The following is a 14,251-nucleotide window of genomic DNA, read 5'->3' on the forward strand; positions in this document are numbered from 1 at the left end:
TTCAGGCAAGGGAAAAGGGGCTACTTCATTGTAAGGTAAACCCAGGTGCACGTCAAATCCTTGAAACTCATAAGCAAAGTTTTAGAGAACACATGAAGGAGTGGCAGATGCATCCTTTAGATTTACTTCATCTCTTTCCCCTCCTGGCAGATTTAAAGTTCTGCTTCATATTTTCACAACTGCCATTTGATTATGTATTACTTGGTAATGAAATAGCATCTAATACTCTCTCATGTTCTACCTCTACTGTTCTCTAATGTGAATTCAATTTCTGAAGAAAGAAAACCACCAGATAAGGAACATTTTTACTTCTAGATTACTCTGTAAGAGAACTACTCTTCACCAAGAATGAAATTATAGTCTACCACCTGCAGTTTCAGATCCTTTAAGTGTTCACAGAAAGAGCATATTCATACAGCAAGTCACAAAAGCTAAGCTATTATAAACATATCTTTAATAAGTCATTTAGCATTGCTCCCAACATTGGCTGTAGGAGCCAAAGTCTCTTATTTTCTAAGCAATTTATTTCACACAAATAATGTAAAGTGGGAGACATTTTGAAAGATCACTGGTACCCTAACTATGAACAAGAATAATCCCAACAAGTGTTTCTATTGAACAAAGAATACATAATCCAAAACAGAGCAACAGGTACTCTGTCCTAATTTTGGTTTACAAATATTACTGCAGTGATGCACAGGGATCTGGGGTTTTGTTTTGGGATTTTAGGAAAATATTGTTTTAGAGGATTTTATATTTGGCTTTTTTTGCCCCTTTTCCATAATGGAATTCTGCAGGTTTTTTTAATTAACTCAATCCCATTGGGTTGGGTTATTTTACAGTAAAAAAACAAAGCAAAGCAAAACAAACAAACAAAACCCCTCATCCCAGTGGCCTAATTTTGTTCTTTCAGCCATATACCACAGATTACAAAGAAAGGAACCTGTGGCCTACACTGCGGAGTGGTTTGCCTTCTGTCGGGAAAGACAAACCAAGACTGTTCTCTTTTAACAACTTTTACTTTTCTATGGATTACCTTTACCTCAAGGATTGAATTCACTATGTTCAATAAAACATCAATTTCAAGAGCAAACAAATCTATTCACTTACATATACAGCTCAAAGTATTCTTTTCAGATGCTCACTTTCTGCTAGACAATAGTTGCTTCAAGGTACGTCTACATTGTGCAGTGCCAAGTAAATGCCCAAGCTACATATCAAGAAAGAGATTAAAATAGCTCAGGAAAAGCATTGCAGTGGTGTGTTTATTCAATTTCCAGTTGAATTTAAGATATTAAACCTACAGTGCAAATTCAGGACTGGACAAAGTTACCTTAATGATCAGAAATAATTCTCCACCACTCAGAATAGTATATATTAGTATAATATTTATATATACTAAAGTATAGTATAGTATACAACTGATGGTTTGAGAGATACCAAAGCACTTAAAAGCGTGCATTTAAAAAGGCACCAACGGAGAGACAGATACCAGCTTAAGCATCAGCAGAAGAGACTCTTATGACAGTGACACAGGTTTACATGGTGATCAATAACATCATAAGGAAAAGCTTTCATAGTTTCCCCCAGTTAGAGAACAACTGTGTACAGATTGTTCTCAAAAATTAATAATTTGCTTCTTTTACTATCACTGACTCACAGAATCAATTTACAGAAATATTCCCATTGCTTTCTGTTGGCTGCAATATAAACATGGCAGAAGCAGCTATCTTCACCATTGCTACATACAGGTCTGTCAAGACTGAGCCTCTGATTACCTCCTATGCTTTTAAAGCCTCTAAACTCATCAGACAATGACTGCAACAAACAGCATAAAACAAACAAACAAAATCAATATTTTGCTTCAGCTTTATTACAACTGTATACCAGCTATTTAATGTTATGCCATGTATGTGTATATATGTATGAGAGAGTCAGGCATACATGAAATATAATTGCATAGGTAAGGCTGGAAGAATTTACCAACCAGCTATTCAGGAATGCATTCTTCTCTGAATAAATAATTAAAAGCCAGTTGTTCTCAGCTTCTAGTGAAATGTAATATGCATCCAAAAATCTATGCAAGAGATCTATCCAGCTCACATTAAACAAATGTTATAAAGAAATTCTACCATGTACCAAATGATTAGATTTTTAGCTATCTTACAACAAAAAATAGTCTTAGGAATTTTTCTCCTGCAATGATGCACAACGCAAAGAAATAAGACAAACATCTGTTCCAATAGCAGAAAGTGCTGGACAGAGACATACAATGTATTAATGCAAGCCCTGGCTTTCAGGTGTTCAATGAATTACCAACATACCTTGCAAAGATACATCTTTCCAACTGTATTTGGCACATATATCAGTACTACATCATGTGATACTCTCTTTAAACAAACTGGAAAAGAAACAGCATCTGCATCAAATAGCTTCTTTTCACTTTTATTTAAAGCATAGAACTGGTAGACATTACATGCAGTTTTTTCAAGGTCAGAGAAGAGCAAGTCACTCATCACTCATTGTCCCAGACTAAAAATACCAGCAAATACATACTGTGCAGTATCTAAATCGAACAAATTTTAAGAAAACCTATGTAGTCTTTCAAACTAGAGCCCAAGTTACCACAATTGTCTAATATTACTTTTACTATTTACAGTATTTTCTTTACTCATAGCACTTGAAACTGACAAACACACCTTTTTCCTGAACAACATCAAGTACATTGTTTAAAATTAATATTAAAAAAAACCCTAAACTCTGTGAAGAGTATTTACAAAACCACTATGAAATGTACGCATATAACACTTAGATCTTTATCAGACAGACATTTGTCTTTGTTTTTTCAACATTCAGAAGTGAACGCAGGAAAGAGCAATCCTGGGGACTGCCTTTTTGGACCAGCACAGAAAAACTGCTGTTTGAAGTTCCAAGCGCTCCTCCACAGTGATAACTCTCTCAACATGGTCCCATCAGAACTTCAGCCTGTTACATTTTGCTTGGCATCAAGTAATAAAATTCTTTGTAGTGAAGAGATGTATTTATTATCAGAAATTACCCACTCTGTGCAAAAGTAACAGTTTATGACTTATCCAATACAACAGTAAAGGACTCGTAAGACCATACCTCACCCAGAAATTGCCAATCCTTTCAAGTATACATTATACTCAGAACATTATCAGGTTTTAAAAGAGCTTTTCATAGTAATTGCATTCAGAAGAGTCAGACTCATTAAACTTCATACATAAACAGAATGCATGTTAAAAAACCCTCTATAAATACCAATATGACTGATGGAATGTGAACTTTTATCAAGTAACTGAAGTTGACTCTTTCAGTTTAAATTAATCAAAAGATCAAGCAGAAGCTTTAAATAACCACTACAGTATTGTAATAGTATTTCAGAGTCAAAAACAATATGATTTCATGAAATACGCACATAAAATGCATATTTGCTTTGAAAAGGGAAATGCCCAAAAAGAAAGGGAAATACCAAACCATATTGCAGTCTACTTGATAACACAAAAGAGTAAATCATCACTGCTCACTAGGAAACAGGGCAATAAAGTTATAAATAGCTTATTACAGCTTGATAATATATTTGTATGTTAAACATTACTTCAGAATCTACAAGATTCTTTTGACCACTCTTCACATAGGTTTCTTTTAGGAACACACTGATTGTAAACACAGCTCAATATCAAGTAAAGATGCAGAAATCAATAGCAAATCAGACAAGAGCAAAGAACAGAATACCAACACGATTTACTACAAACCAGTTACATCAAAATTCCACAATTAATCTCCTCATAAATATGCAAAAAGTAGAACCACACAAGTATGAAATTTAAAGTCTTGCTATGAGTGGATATCTTTAAAAAATAGAATCTTAATATATGCAGTTTTAAATCACTGTATTCATTTTGAAATCCTGGCTGGTGCAACACATCAAAGTAATTTAAAAAACAAAGCAAAGTTTGCTGGGTAAGAATAGGCTTGCAGCATAATTTGGGCTCAAGCATGGGCCCTGATGAGCAGCTGTAGGGGAAAAGAAAACAAAAACAACAAACACCTCCCCCCCAAAAAAGAAAAGGAGTTCTCAAAGGCAATGGCCACCACAAATATGTTTTTCACTATTACAATATACCATAGGAAAAGCAGCAGTCTCTTAAATAATTGAATTCTACATTATACAATAATTAAACACCCTTCACACAGGAAAATGTCCTCTATTTCTAAATCTACCTAATAATCACTTCAACATCTTTCCCATGATTATATGCATAAATGCTAAGAAAAATGCCTTAGCCACAATTCAGTTGGTTATGAGTAGATTTTAATATCTAATTAAGATGGGTCATTATTTCAGAGAGACACCACTTGAGATTTACTGAATGATACAATACATGGCATTGAGTCAACTGGCAGCAGTATTTTCTTTGAGTCTAGAACAAGGTAATAACCTATGCAGGAGTTAATGCTTTGATCCACTCTGTCATCTCAAAGAATGTCTTTTATTAATGAAACAGAGATGCCGCCAGGGTTTTCTTATCACCAGAATCAATGCTGCTAACGGTGCTGTATTTTAGATGTGACCCAACACTCAGGTTCTGGTTTGTTCACTCTGGAGCCCCTTTCACAAGAAGATAACAGCACTGCAGCATTAGCCACCTAACTTTTTATTACTATTTCCATTGAAGATTTTCCTTCTTTCCTGTCATGTCATATTGCTGAGCTCAGTTCAGGGTACCCGCTAAACTTTACTCACTTTACACAAGCAGTGGTCATTTAATTTCTATAAACAGGACTTGTTTCTGAAGGTCCTGCTCTTAGATGTAAATGTATTTAAGTGTCTGATGAGACTGGTACTGTCTAATAAGTTTGTAAAACACACAGACATTATGGAACCATAACATATCATTATAAAACATTTACATACTCAAAGACTGCAAAACAATAGGATTTCTTTACTATGACATATTTCCCTCCTACACTACCAAGCAAAGCAAATTAACATATCATCATACTTCATACTTCTAATCTAACATCAGCTCTTTAATACAGTTTATAAAACACAACAAACCTAAGTAGTCACTCTTAGCAGTAAGTTCAAATAAGTGCAAAATAAGTTCCTTACTAAAACCATCTGACATACGGATCGACTTTTCAAATAATTAAAGGCTTAACATGTTTGGCATTTACAAATCAAAACCAACTGACATGACAGACTAATAAACCTGGAACTTGATCTTGCATTGATGAATTGAAAGGGAAATTCTTTCCACTTTGAGTTGAGAATGTCAAAACAAAGGCTCTGAATGGGCAAGGCCTTAGAGATCTCACCGTATTCAATATGTTATCATTATTCTCTTTTAAATTACAACTCATTTCGAAATCCTAAGAAATGAGAATGGATGGATCTTCAGTTTGTACATTTTGCATTGTTATAACTGTAAAGCACCAGTTCCTCAGGGAACTGGGATAACTACAGTAACCCCTGATTTTCTATCAGAATAACAGTGTGGTACATGACAGTGGAACAGCCATGCAGCTTCTCCCCTTGTCCCAGAAGCTTCCAGATGCTTCTGTTATTGGAGTTAACAGTTAAGATGATAACTTTAAATATTTTAACATCTTACAGGTTATAGTAAAATTTAATTTATTTTAGACTTCAAAATCTTCCACACAACACACCAGTTATAGCATAAAATACTCATCTATTTTGTAATAACAATCTAGACTATGGAAGAGATGTGTTTACAGCCCTTTTCATGTGTAAACAACTGTGCAATCACTATTTGAAAGCAAAGTTTCTGAACTGATACTTTTTATAAATGGTCATATTCATTTGAGATCAAGAACCACTTTTTATTTAACATCAAACATTCATCTAGTACCTCCTCCTCACCTTCCCGTTCCACTGTTTAAAGCCCGATTCTGCTTCACTGAAACTAAAGGGAGTTTTGCAATTAATGTCTTGAACCTCATCTCTATTTCTCCAGCAAAGGTTCTCCTCATTTTCTTCTTTCTTATATCCAACCTCTACATGCTTATACTTCTGTTTCTTCATGTGGATATTGCCTGCATTTATCTCTGCCTGCTATTCCTTCTGTATACCAGGGTTTGATTAGTCCTGAAATAAAAGGATAGGGAGAACAGAGCAATGGTTTTCAACCCATTTTTGGACTCTCCTCCTTAAGAAGCAGCAACAAATTCCCATCTCCTGCCAATATGGTGGGTTGTGGATTTTTTTATTTATCAACTGATATAGATAGGCCTCTCAAAAACAATCTGTGGAGTCCCCAAGGTTCCTGTATCAAAGGTTAAAGACCACTGAATGACATCTTGAGTTATGGAAGGACTTCTCTGTAATTGATTCTTATGTTGATTGATTTTACACTGTTTACCTATAAAGCAGAAATGACAAAAAACTTTGCATTTACACACCAATGCATAAAGCCAATGTTTTCCTTTCATAAATAAAGTAGCAATTACTTATTTGCAACACAAAAATCTCTTCTAAAACCCCACATGCATGAAGTTTATATTTTAAACAAGCTTCAAGCAATTGCTAATAAATCCCATTTACAATACAGCTTTTAAGAAACTTACTAGTACAACCCCCCCCAAAAAGAAATCACCTTAAACAGTAATTCTCAACTAAATGCAGGATCTTAATTATCTCTACTCCAGCTCTTAATAACCTCAAGCCATAAAAAAAGCCTCAACATAGAAATGAACCTCATTCTTTATGCTCCGGAACAAGAAAAAAATAAATAAATTGCTAGCACTTGCATCCAGCTGAGCCTATGTCTTTCACAATATACAGTCCAATCTCTATCAGGTGTTGTATTTGCATTGTAGACACCATGTTCACAGTTAATACATGATTTGAATCCTTGGGTTTGGGTAACAGGTGCTGCTAGGGCAGGTTTTAGTTTTTCAAACAAACCCCTAAAAAACATTCAAGATTTATCACAGTAAATTCAAGATCATCTTGGTAAAAATCACCGGCTGTAAACTTCAGACACTTTATTCTAAATACCTCTGAAAAAGTCAGCTGGAGAATACCACTTCGTATCATTTTAATCTATTCTTTTAAAGACAGGTAGCATAAGCATTCATTGGGCAGAGAGCAAAACCCTTCTCTACCTCCCAACAAGTTGATACTTCCACCACCAGACTACTGTGTTTTTTCTCCAACTTATTTTGCATTCTCAGATTCAATAGGGGAAACGTAAGAGGTCTTCTAGGAAGGCTGAGGTGGGAGCTTAGTTCAAGAGAAAGCAATGTCTAGCATGAAATGACAGCAGCTGATGCATAGACAGTCTATCTCAGATAACTTGCAAGCCTAAATGCCAAAGCAGACATCACTAGCAACAAAGTTATAGCTTCTCAGACTAAGAAAATCTGTCACAGGGCCTTACAGGGAAGAAATGGTTCCTTTCAAACTAACACTAGAATTGACACCTCCTTCCTGAAAAGGCACTGTAACTATCAGAAACATGCAGCCTACAGAAGCATATTAAACAAGGTTTTCAGCAGAACTAAATTTTAAACAACAGTGATTTGTGGTGGTTCTCAAGATGGGTTACACTACCATTGAAAATTATACACAAAGCAGCAGTTTGTACACAAGCCATGATTTAGACACCTTAAGATAAGCCAGTTTCAGGGTCTGAATTCCAGTATCAAATACCTGAATCAGGGATGCCATTAGATGCCTAACTCTAAAAGAGCAATGCTGTTCCAAACACACCCCATTTCAAGTACTCTTTTATCAGTGACCTTAGGTGTCTCCCCTCCCTGCCCAATGCCTAAAGCAAACTGTAAGCACTTCACTTTCCCCATGTATTATTCACAGTGGTTACACACCAAACCCCCTTTGTACATCAGAATCCCACACTTTATTGCTGTTTGATATATATATACCCTCCCAAAATTAAGGAGTAGCTTGGCCCATTTCAAGCACTTGGCCCTTAGCCATTTGATGTGCTGATCTTGAGGGAGTCACAAACATTCTTTTCTTATTTAGCATATTCCTGACTAAAGGCAAGGTCACACAAATTTATCTTCAAGTTTTTAATTCACAGAAAAGATCGAGTAAGCATGTGATAAACAGCAAGAAAAAGTGTTTATCTTGCTGCTGAAAACAGGCACTATCAAGTGGCGGCAATGGAAGTGTTTTAACAAGAGTATTATTGCCAACAACATGACAAATTAAGTCTCCCAAACTATGAAATAGTAGTAAGACAAAAAATAATGTAGCTAGGATGTCAGTTCCAGATATATTGGAAATGCTTAAACACACATGAACCTCATAAAATTCAGTCCTAGAAGGACATCTTAACTGTAAGGGGCTGGATATTCCTTCTGGATGAGGATCACTTACCCAGATTTCAAGTCTGTAATCCGTAAACAATTGGTAGCATCCAGTCCCACTTTTCCATTTCTGACCACACTGGAAATAAAGGGTGAGAGTGCTGGAGAAATTCTGTTCAAGGCTACTTCAGGTGACATTTTGGTATGTTCCTCTTTCCTTATGTCTTGAGCTGCACAAGGATAGTAAGGGGAAAATAAAATCAGAAAATATCCTACTTATTTGATGTAAAATCACATGTACTCTGCAAACATGGACAGAAAAAAATCTATGCATGCCAAGAATCGGGAATGTAGAGTAACTGAAGTGTGCACAGCTTTATAAAGAAAATAATAAACACATCAGCAACGTTCAATGAAGCCCATTTATTCAACATCAAGATAGAAACAGACATATGTCCTAGGCTCCTTTAATTAAGACCCTATCCCTACAAGAAAGAGAACTAAAACTGATGGCCACTCTGACACTTCACAGCCTGTCCCTTCTCATGAGTGTTTCCATCAGGAGCCTGTAATTGACAAGCCACATCTGTTCTGCTTCCACCAAAATCAATGGCACTTACATTACCAATTGCAATGGGAGCAAGGGTTTGATTGTCTCTTCGCATTCTCATTTGTAATTTCTAATACCACTTGTCTAACCTTAATCAGTATTACTTTCACATTACTTCCATTAGGTAGCTATTTACAGCATTTCACAATGCGTTTTAAAAGCTAACACTGCTTTTCTTTCCGTGGTATTGCCATACTCTTTGAAAGGCATCTTCATTCACAAAACAGATCAGGAAGCTGATGCATGCACAATTTAAGCATGCCTTTTTAAAGAAGTGCTTGTAATTGTGTGACCTTATGCTATATCAGTTAGTCCACTAAGTTAGCACACACCTTTTAGCTGAAAGGCAGAAATTGAACATGCACACATTTTAACTCATTGTACCCCCAAAAGGCTATAGTATGTGGACAACAGACTGTAGCAAGAGAAATGGGAGAAAAAAAGGATAACCTCTTAAAATATTAAGTTATCATATTCGAGCATATTCTTAGGCAGAGAGTGTCAACTTAAAATTAACTGAACTTTGAGAAAACAAAGCCATAAATGACTCAAGGTAACATAAATATGCCACTGATAAGTGGGTTAGAAGAGCTCATATTCAAATTCTGACCATTAAAAGCTATTTTTTAGAAGCATCCACTTCATTGAAAACCACCAATACATACTGTATTTACTTCCTTACAAAATGCCCCATATGGGCTGCTGTACTAATAAGCGTTCTATAAAGAGGGTGTGAACAACTCATGGCAACAGTTGCAATTTACTGTTGTTTCTAACACTAGGTTTACAAGTATTAGTTGGTAACTAAGGGATATTCCACAAACTGGTAACTCCCTGGAACTGGTAGCAACATTAAAGTTACACATTTTGTTCTCGTGAAAGTCATTCCTACTGAAGGAGTGTGAAGCAGTGTTCAAGAAAGCGTATTTATCCTAGCTAGTTGGAATGTATCTGAATAAAGCAAAGGCCAGATACTCCAAGGCAAACAAAAAGACTAATAAATTAGGAGTTCCTAAAAATGGCAATTATCTTCAATATACTGATTCTTACATTTTATGGTAGACAAAAAGCTGAAGATTAAATATCCATGTCATAACATAGAACACACTCTCCACATATTTGATTTGCTGTAATTGACAAGAGGCAACTACTTAAGTTCACTTAGTAAACATTCACAGCTATTTAAGATGCTACCTCCTGTTTGTTACTTTTCTACCAAAAATTACTGCCTGCTCACCTTTATTCTTCCCCAGAGAGAGACCACAAGCCTATACTTGACCTCTTTCAGCAGAAAGTTGAATGGCTTAGATTGAACCACTAATAAAACATGAGTTTAAACTAATCATGGAATGGTTCTGGGGGGAAGGGATCTTAAAGCTCATCTAGTTCTAACCCCTAGGAAACCTTTCATAGGTCAGATTGCTCCAAGCCATGTCCAGCCTGGCCTTGAAGACTGCCAGGGATGGGGCAGCTGCAGCTTCTCTGCGCACTAATTTCTTTGCCCAAGAATGGCTAAAACAGAGAACATGTTTCAGTCTGCTGGCTCCACGGATGGGAAGGGTCATCTCAAGCAGAGAGGCAGCTAGACTGAAGAAAGCAATGACTTCCTAATCATTAAAAACATGCTTAAAACCAAGGTAGCCGCCTAGCATTCTTAAAGGTATACACAGGCCTCAGAATCAGTTCTGATAATGACATGTTAAGGGGACCTTGTTACGAGAATAGAATTGTGAGGTGTTAAAGAGATACACATGGTGTTGATGATCTGATCAACAGCTGCACCTTCCAAAATGAACTGCAGGATGAGATTCCTTATCATTTTGTTAGTAAAATACGCAGATATTGTCAAAACAAGATGCCAATGACCACTAGGCATTTTCCCTAGTTTTACTGCATCATTTCTTTAAGATTCACAATACCTTCTACATAACAAGCCAGATACACAAGGTCACTACCAATTAAACCCACCAATTTATTTTGTAACTAGAGGTCTTTACAAACTCTAACGCAATTAGGACTGCTTTTGTAAGTTTCAGTTGTCACTTCTATTTCCCAGCTTAATTTCCCACAGCATTTGAAACAAACAAACAAACTCAAGGGAGTTAAGGAAAACAAAATTCACTAGACTGTTTCCCTCTGAAAACAAAACATCCGAAAGAAGTGAACAAACTAACAGTGAATCCTTTGCACTCGGGCAAATGTACCATATGCTTCACAGTAACCCTAAGATCCCAGGCACTGCGCTGGGCACCGGATGCAAGGTACTCTGCTCCCCACCACCGGTAACAGCATTATGGGCATTAAGAGAAGCGAGGATAAAGGTGAATACTGTGATGGAGGCCTTAAAGAGCAAGGAAACTTTTCCAGACCAGCCCTCTCGCTCGGCTGCCGGCAAGCTGGGCCTGTGGGTTTCACTTCGAGGGTGCAACGGGTGTCTGCGTGTGGGGAAACCAGGGAACTCACGACCACCTTCACCTCCTCCCGCTGTGACCGAAGGCAGCCCCGCCTGCCAGCCGCGATGGGAGCAGCACCGCGGGCCTGCAGAGCCCCGGGTAACCCCAGGCTCCCTCAGCCCTGGCAAAGAGGCCGCACACCGGGCTGACCCTGCCAGCCCTGCTCCTGCTCCTCACCGCCCCACCGACACCCCATACGGAGGCGGCGGGCCCACCACCGGAGCCGCTGCGTGCCGCCCCGCTCCATCCCGGCCCGGGAGAGAACCGGGCTTCGGCCAGCCGTGACCTGGGGCTACACCGGCCCCCGGGCCGCCTCCCGGCCAGTTCCTTCAGAGCCGGCCCGCAGCCGCCCTGGGGCCGGCGGAGAAGGCGGGCACCGGGACAGAAGCAAGCAAACAAGGAGCCAGCCCGCCTGGCCTGCCGCCCGCCGCGCCGCTTCCCCGGGGCCGGCAGGGGCGCTGCTCCCGCCCGCCCGTCCCCGGCCCTGCCCGGGCCCCGCCATACCTACGGCGGCCGGAAAGCAACCGCTTAGCAACGGCCGCGGACACGCGCCCGTCCCGTCCACCCGCGCCGGACGTGCGCGCTCCCGCCCCTCCGCGCGGCGTGCGCACCTCCGCCCCGCTCCCCGCCACCGCCGCTTGTAGGGCCGGAGGGGTCTTCACCGGCCCCGCTATTGGCGGCTGCCGCAGTGCCTGTGCGGACTGGCCCGCACTGCAGTTCTGGGGCTGCGGGTCCGTTGCGGCCGGAGTGGGGCGAGGGAGAAGCGAAGGAGAGGAGGGGGCGGCTTAGCCAGCAGGCGTTCGCTACGGGCACCCCTCCAGGCCGAAGGTCCCTGCGGGCCGGCCGCTCCCCCCCCCCCGTTGCCCGTGGCAACGAGTGAAGCCGCCGCCGCGGCGGTGGCCGGGCCTGGCGTGAAGGCCGGGTCCAGGGTCCAAGGCCCGGGCAGCTGGGCCTGGGGATACCCCGTTCCCCCGGCGCCATGGCCGCTGAGGTGGTGGTTGTGGGATCCTGTATGACCGACCTGGTCAGGTTAGTACCCGCTGGGTTCCGATAGGCCCCGGCACGGGGCCGATACCCCGAGGTGACGGGAGGGAGCGCAGGGTGTCACGGTGCCTGAGGCAGAGCAGCGGCTCCCTGCGCCTCCTGAGTGCGGGCCGGGCCAGAGTGCCCCCACACACACACTGTGAGCCCGGGGACAGCGGGTGTTGTGTCTCCCCCCAGGCCAGGATCGGAGACTTGGGGTCGGCACCGAGAGCGGCGACGAGAAGCTCTCGGCCCTGGGCTGAGGGAGCTGGTAGCGGTGGGGCAAGGGGGGAAGGAGCGGAGCCGCTGTGGGGGCGGCTGGGCCCGGTGATGTCAGCACTGCAAATACTGCTTTGAAAGAAGACTGTGGGAACGGGGAGAAGTTTGAACGTGTTGTGTGCTGGAGCTTTGATCAGCTGTCTGCAACTGTAGGGAGAAGGGAGACTTGGGTTTGTGTTTTCAGCTGTGCTAGGTGGCTCGGCGTTAGGCTTGCCAGGAGAGCGGCATTTCGTAGTAATCCCGCATGGGGAATCGTGAACTCTGAGCCTCTTAACCAACAGAGGAGCTTGAAACGAATTCATGAAAGTAAATAAAGCTGGTCAGCTGTAACACATTCTCTGTTCAAAGCACTTGTTTCCACTAGAACAGCGTCAAAGTATGCAATGAAACTGACATAACCTCCGTGGAAAAGTAGGTTGTAAGTTGATTGCTTGAAGACAACATTTTATGTGACCTTTTGAAATGAGAGAGGGAGGAGGCCTCCCAAGCTACTCATATCCAAACAGAGTAAGAAGTGGGAATGGGAAACCCTCAAAAATTTAGCACCTCCGCACACCAGAGCTTGTGTTTAAATTATGAAACCTTTTTTTAAAGGAATGTTTTAATTCCTTTTTATTCATTTTTCTGGGCATTTTGCATTTATAATTAGGTACTTGGGTCTTATTCTCTTTTTTTTGGTACATAGGTAACATTTGGAAACTTCATTTTAAGATTAAAGTACAGAAGTTCATGAAAGCTCCTGGTTCTACCACTTTATAGTGAATATCAAATAATCAAAATATTAATCTAAATATCAAAAAATTCAAGCAAAATTGCAAGATTTGGCAACGATGCAAATACTAACCTACACTAGTTGACCTGGTCAGCCCTAGTATTGCAAATCAGTCTTTGATTTGCACAATTTTAAACACATCTGGTTTTAAACTACATATGTAGTCTTGGTTAAAATAGGATTTAAAGGATATATGTATCTGGACTCCATCAGCTTCTCCTGCTGGGAATTCTGCAATAAAAAACTCAATTCCTCCATCACCAGACAATTGTATCAAAGCCTGTGGGTCAAGAAAGTGTAGAATCGATGATTAGAAGAATATGTTGAGGAGTAAGTATGGTTCAGGCATTGACATGTGTAGCAGAAACAGTGAAAAGCCTTGAAATAATCGTAGAACCTGTGTCAGAAAGATTTAGTGTTTTATGTAACGTGCAGAACACACTGGCAGCTTTCCAAGGAGAGTAATTGTCTTGTAAGTCGCAGTAAGATCTTGTAGAACAGATCTTGACGTTATGTGTGAATGAGCTATCAGATGCTTGTGACGTTATATTAAAATATGAAACATGACAAGACATTCCTTTTCCTGTCTCTCTGAAACATGGGGAAAGAAATCATCAAGAAATTGTCTAGCAGGTTAAGCACTGCTGACAGCCACAGCATTGGGCTTTTTTTCTTTTTTTTCCTAACACTTAAAAAAAACCCAAAAAAACTCCCTCCCTTTTTTGGCTGCAAGTTTGATATGATAGAAACACAGTCATTTATTAGAAGCCGTATCAACTGGCCATACTGAAA

General features: G+C 40.3%; 2 protein-coding genes across 4 annotated transcripts in view; one reads left to right on the forward strand and one right to left on the reverse strand.

Annotated features, from left to right (window-relative positions):
* BABAM2 (BRISC and BRCA1 A complex member 2) overlaps positions 1-8,548 on the reverse strand; it is a 155,034-nt gene extending 146,486 nt beyond the window's left edge. Inside the window, exon 1 of the mRNA XM_034060923.1 lies at positions 8,393-8,548. Within this exon, the coding sequence (XP_033916814.1) occupies positions 8,393-8,520 (128 nt within the window). The 5' untranslated portion in view covers positions 8,521-8,548. The remainder of the gene's footprint in view (positions 1-8,392) is intronic.
* A 3,688-nt stretch (positions 8,549-12,236) lies between these two features.
* RBKS (ribokinase) overlaps positions 12,237-14,251 on the forward strand; it is a 73,706-nt gene continuing 71,691 nt past the window's right edge. For all 3 annotated transcript variants that reach the window (XM_034060381.1, XM_034060379.1, XM_034060380.1), the window contains exon 1: positions 12,237-12,414. In XM_034060381.1, the coding sequence (XP_033916272.1) occupies positions 12,365-12,414 (50 nt within the window). In that variant the 5' untranslated portion in view covers positions 12,237-12,364. The remainder of the gene's footprint in view (positions 12,415-14,251) is intronic.

This window comes from Melopsittacus undulatus, chromosome 3, assembly GCF_012275295.1.
Source record: "Melopsittacus undulatus isolate bMelUnd1 chromosome 3, bMelUnd1.mat.Z, whole genome shotgun sequence".
NCBI lineage: Eukaryota > Metazoa > Chordata > Aves > Psittaciformes > Psittaculidae > Melopsittacus > Melopsittacus undulatus.